General features: G+C 29.9%; 1 protein-coding gene across 1 annotated transcript; it reads right to left on the reverse strand.

Annotated features, from left to right (window-relative positions):
* Positions 1 to 1,330: 1,330 nt before the first annotated feature.
* LOC112726703 (GDSL esterase/lipase 5) lies at positions 1,331 to 5,974 on the reverse strand. Its single transcript, XM_025776202.3, has 6 exons — positions 5,581 to 5,974; positions 3,927 to 4,141; positions 3,724 to 3,845; positions 2,816 to 3,052; positions 2,452 to 2,704; positions 1,331 to 1,654 (listed from the first exon to the last, which is right to left on the reverse strand). Exons 1-6 carry the CDS (start codon positions 5,718 to 5,720, stop codon positions 1,362 to 1,364), a joined length of 1,260 nt encoding a protein of 419 aa, XP_025631987.1. The 5' UTR covers positions 5,721 to 5,974; the 3' UTR covers positions 1,331 to 1,361.
* Between the last annotated feature and the right edge of the window lie 420 nt (positions 5,975 to 6,394).

Here is a 6,394-nt window from a genome sequence, read left to right on the forward strand (position 1 = left end):
CAATGCATCCTCTGATGCTAAGTTGGGGATTTGAAGCATAAGAGTAGTGAACTCCCTTACGTAGTCACCAATCGTACTCTTGTGCTTCAACTCCCTCAACTTCTTCCTTGCTTCATATACCACATTTTTAGGGAAGAATTGTCTTTTCAACTCCCTTTTAAAATCTTTCCATGTGGCTATGTTGCAAGTACCATTTTCTATATCTGCGCACTTTCTCCTCCATCACAAAGTAGCATTATCAGAAAGGTAGAGAGTTACACTGTGTACCTTTATTGCTTCTTCGACCACCCCTTGGCCTTCAAAGTACCTCTCCATTTTTTATAGGAAGTTCTCCACTTCTCGAGCATCCCTCACGCCCTTGAACTCCTTTGACTTTGGGAGATCAATCTTTGTCGTCTCCCTTATAATGGTTGGTCGAGATTTTGCCTCCTGGAACTAAACTCAAACTTCCTCAAATAGTTTTAAGGAATTCTCAAGCTTCTCTTTGATTTGGAGCATGTTTTCTTTGAAAACATCTAGTTCTCCTAACATGTGAGTCTCAGGGGTCTCCTTGTCATGTTCTGTCATTTGAAAGCGCTCATCTATAGAGGATAAAACATTCTCCAACATAGAATCTCTCTCTTCTAAGAAGTTAGAGTCTTTACCTCTAGACTCACTTGAAGAGCGGACGTTCTTGCCTGTCCATTGAGAATGAATAGTATCCCTTCCCCTTTGAGACTCAGCATGCTCCATGATTATACTAGAAGTCATACCCACAAAGCACTTGTGCTCCCTCTCGAAACTTGCTCTGATGCCAAATTGTCACGGTCTTGAACACACTCCAATGTTATAGTGCCGGCACTTGGACTTACTCAACCTCTTGAATTAAGACCAAGTCAGCCTAACCCTCAATACTTAGCAAGCTAAAAAAGCTAAGAACACATGAAAACACAAGAGAAAGGAAGCTTTGATGGAAAGAACACTTTATTACTTAAGTGTTTGTTATAAATGACTCACACACTCAAACTCTAACTCTCACCTCTTATTTATGGCGATCCACCTCCTTAATGGATGGTTAGTATTAAATCTAATCAACTGTTTAGATTAATCATCTAGAATCTTCATTACAAATATCTATCTTACTACAACTTTTTAAATACTTCTAGACTATTCTATACTACTCTTCATATTTTTATATACATCAAGACTCTTCTAGAATATTCTATGACCTCCTATAATCTTCTAAAATTTTTTAAGGTATTCCGAGACCTTCTAGAATATTCTAAAACATTCCGGAACCATCTAAAATATTCTCAAATACTCTAGAAAATTATATAAACACTGTTAAATCTAACCTTTTAAATAACAATATGCCATTTAGATCAATAATTTCGAATTGTACATATTATATATATATATAAAAAAAAGATTATTGACGAATAAAATTGAAAGAGCTGGTTGAGATTGGAGGGCTTATTAAAAGTGTAGTTGCCATTCCATATGAGCTGAGCAAAATACTCGCAAGCTTTATCGGAAGGATGATGGGAGTCAAAGAAAACATAGTCATTTGGATTCTGACATAATTCATATTCCTTGATCCCTTTGTTCCCCCCACACGTATATTCTCCTCTGTATGGTCCACTTCCACAGCATGCCCCACTTCCTCCTTTGTAACCTTCATTTCAATTCCAATATACATTTCAATTTGTTACATTATTTAAATATTAATTACAATGTTTTTTAGATACTTGAATTCATATTTAAATTTGTTAAAAATTAACTGTTCGTGTGTTTTTCTTATAAATTTAAGTTTTTAAAAGAAATAATTTTATGATATAATATTATTAAAAAATTTTAGAATTTGATCTTTTTATTTAAAAAAAATAAACAAAAAATAAAAAAATTTTGAAAATTTTTACGTAAATTCAAAATATGGTCTTTAAAATTTCATGACAGAATTTATCTTATTAGGTATTTATTTATTTATTTTTTTACTTAACTAATACCTATGAATAAATTATACCTTGTATTATATTGACACTTAAAAAAAATACATATCTTCTTTTTCTAATTTTTTTTTAAGTTTCTAACATAATTAATGACATATACTAATAGATAATCATGATATTTTAAGATTTTGGCATTATGCACATGTGGCGCTGAACTTACTTAGTAATTAAGCTAATTTTGACTTATCTAACTACTAGCACACCCTCGTGCCAAGAAAAAAGAACAATTTTGACTGTGACTAGAAATAGTTATTTCAATAAGATATTTTTAATTGTCATTAATTCTCAAAAAAATAGTATTACTAGAAAATACTCAAAATAGTTTAAAAATAATTGACCATTTTTATTAACAATACTTTTTAATAATTAATAATTAATAATAACCAAACGGAATTAATGTTTTTAATAACTGTGCATTATTATTGAATCAAATTAAAAGGACTTCATGGAAGAATAATAATACCATATTTTGAAGGATATGTGACAACTTGAGAAAGTGAAACATAGAAATCATGGACTGAATATTTGAACCCATTGAGCTGTTTTTTAAGCTTCAGAGTCATCTTTGAAAGTTGAATATTATGTAACCTTGCAACTGCTGAAATCTCATCAAAGCATGTGCTTCCATTGTTTTTCAGAATCCTTATGCTTGGAGAACACCCTATAGGACCCACATTTAAAAACCCAAACTTTCTTCCACCTTGCTCATAAATTTCCTATACATTAAATAAAGTTTAGAATTATGAACAAGTATATATATATATATATATATATATATATATATATATATATATACCTAGCAATAATGAAAATATATGTTTACATACTTTAATGGCATTTGTAAGGTTTCCAATGACAAAACCAACAAATTGTTGTTTATCAATCGGCAATAATCTCACAGTGGAGTTTGTAACATTCAGAAGGCCACGATAATCATTGCCTCCAACATTGAAAAAGTACACAGATCTTTTGAGCAGTGCCTCTACTTCTTCATCTCCGATTTTTTCCCTTAATATTTTCTTCACATTTTTGAAATATTTCACCTGGGTGTGAAGGTCTATCACCTATATATATATGTCAACAAAGAAATTAATTAAAAACCTTAGCTTGATTAATTTAATGTTCTATTCCAATCATGCATGGTATATGGTCCATATCACCACTTGTAAGTCAAGATTCTAGAATATAAAAAATAAAAAAGTCAGTCATTAAATTAATTATATATTTTTTATTTTAATATTTTTAATGTATATTTCAAATTTTAACATATATTTAATATAGATAACTGATTTGATAACTACTTTTTATTAATATATACATAATATAATTATTATAATATATAATATTTTAAAAAAATAAAATAAAATATATTTTTTTGTGTCTAATATTTATAATTTTTTTTAAATATCCTTAATGTTTAATTTCATTAGTTTTATTTATAATCTTTTCAATTTGTGTCAAAATTATCTTAAAACATAAATTTCAACTAAAACATTAAAGACAAAATTAAAAACATATTAAGGGTAACTTTGACACAAATTAAAAATAATAGAGATAAAATTAAGTTAATCAAAAACACTATATACAAAATTAAATAAAAAAACATTGAGAATATTTTTAAAAAAATCACAAACATCAAAAGACAAAAAATATATCAAAATAAAGTTAACTTCTATATAATAAAAGTATCTTTAAAAAATTATATTATTTATTTATGGGAATATGAGATTATTACATATCCTTGAGCAGTTTGAAGCAGAGCACCAGAGCCTCCAGAGGCAAAATTGACTCCATAGGTGAAATCAGGATTTCCAGGATGAAGATATGGTGGAAGCAAAGGCAACTTTGCAAGCTCAGCTACACATCAATAATTAACTCCTAATTACTCAAATCATTTATGAATAATTATGTAAAACAGTTAATAATGAGAGATCTCACCAATGAAATCTGGAATCATACGTCCATCAGAGAATCTTCCACTTGGATACTTGAAAAGGGTTTCTCCATAGGGAGGATAATTTGCCTGATATAAAGTTGTTGTATTGATATAATTGTTGTTTCCATTGTCAAAAAATGAATCCCCAAATAGGAATAAGGATGCATGTTTCTTGGGTAAACATATCTGAGCCTCACTTGTTTGGATAATAAGAACACTACTCAAAGACAGCACCAGCAAAAACATTAAACCATCCATATTATGCTATGTTTGTATTAACCATTATCTAAGTAGGTTTATATAGATAGATAGATAGATATAGAGGCATTAATCATTGTTGTAATAAAGTTAATTACATTATTCATGGTCTTGTAAGAAAAAAAATGAAAGTGCATGCTGAGAAATGTGGTATAAATATACTGTGTAATTATTTTGAATATAGTAAATTTTTTTTAAAAAGTTTGACCTATGATTTTTATTTGATTTTTAGATTTTTCACGTTAATTATGTGTCTAAATTATTATCCCAATAATAATAATTTTTATAGTGTCTATATATCATTGCATTTAGACGTATCAAAATTTATACTTAAAGATCTATTCAATTCATCCCAACACTCTAGACTATCCCATTAGATACATAGAAGTTTGTGATCAATTTTATTAAACATCTTCGTTCTAAACTATATATATATGAGTATTTCACATGTTAGATAAACAAATGCAAACTACTTATTAATTAATTGAATTTAACTAAATTTAAAAAATATAATGATAATTTTTTTAATATTTTTAATATATTCATTGCCTTAAAAACGTAAAAATATTAAATTTTGTAATACATTTTATAATATATTTTTTTATAAAATACTTAACTTATATTCTTAAGCAAGGTTGCGAGAATCGAACCGGTCAATGAACCGATAGGGTGATTGGTTCAATAATTTAGAGGTTCAACCAGGATTCAACCGGGGTTCAACCTATTTAATTAAATATATAATAAAATTATAAAAAATTTAATATATAATTTTAAAATTTGAATTTAATAATTTTTTAGCTGATAAATTTTAAAATTTTACAGTTTTTCATAATTTATGATTAAAATTCACAAATAATCAACAAAATATATATATAAAAAAATATCATAAACAAAAATTCCAGCATAAACACAATGCAGCAGAGTCAAACTATAAACATCTCAAAATCAGAGAAATTTCAGCAATTCAGCACAATGCAATGAAGCATACACCATAGGACCATCAACAATTTAGAATCAGACAATCAGCAACCAGAGTCACCAATCCAAAATCAGAACAAATCCGCATAAACAACTCAATGTAAAATTGTGGCAATGTTTCTATTTTGAATCAATAACAGCAAAACAATAATTCACCAAAATAACAAGTACAGCAGATTGGATTTAAAAATCAATCTCAGCAAAATTAATGAATTAAACAATTGAATTTATAACTCATCAACGACAGAATTCATCAAATTTCAGAATCATCAATAATATCTCAAAATTCTAAAAATTCATAATCATCAATAATTTCAGAATCATCAAATAAAAATTCCAAAAATTAATATCTCAAAACTTAGAGAAGCAGAGAAGTAGAAACGTAAAAGAGACATGGAGATAAACTGCAAGACATCACACCTAAAAGAGAAGCAGAGAAGCAGAGAAGCAGAAACAACGTCGACGAGGAAGGGAGAAGCAGCGACGACCCACGACGAGGAGTGGAGAAGCGGCGACGACGACCCACGGCGAGGAGTAGAGAAGCGGCGACGACGATACATGGCGAGGAGCAGCGAAGCAGCAACAGAGAGACAAAGAGCGCGACAGAGAGAGAGAGAAGGGAGAGAAGGGTTCAGCGATGACAAACGATGCGAGGCTCTGGGGGCTGCAGTGGCTACGGGCTGGGTGACTATAAGTGGCTGCGGTGGCTGTGGGTGGCTAGGGTTCTCCCTCTTCTTTCAATCTCAAGCTTTCTTCAATTTGAGAGAGGAGACGATGAGAGGGGTGAGAGTGGGAGTGGGAGTGGGAGTGGGTTGGGGGTCTTGGGGTTCTTGGGTAGCCATTTAGGGTTTTTTTTTTTTTTTTTTTTAAATAAAGTATAAAACGGCGCCGTTTGGATGGAGTACTTGAACCGAAAATCTTTTAAAAAACCGATCGATTCTGACGGTTCACCAGTTAACCGCCGATTCGACCGATTTTCTGATTGATTTTTTGCTAAACGGTTTATAAAACTAACTGAACTGACCTGGTGATCGATTCTCGATTAATCTGGTTGAACTGGTCGGTCTGATTCGATTTTGAAAATTATGTTAAAAGTTAAGACACAAATTAACAAAATTCTAATTAATTAATTTTTGAAAAATTCATGATTGACACGATAAAAGTTATTGGAAGCAAAACAAATGTAATATGTAAGTAATTTATTTTGAGGACACTCTACTATATAAATATAATT

This window comes from Arachis hypogaea, chromosome 12 (genome assembly GCF_003086295.3).
Source record: "Arachis hypogaea cultivar Tifrunner chromosome 12, arahy.Tifrunner.gnm2.J5K5, whole genome shotgun sequence".
In the NCBI taxonomy this organism is placed as follows: Eukaryota; Viridiplantae; Streptophyta; class Magnoliopsida; order Fabales; family Fabaceae; genus Arachis; species Arachis hypogaea.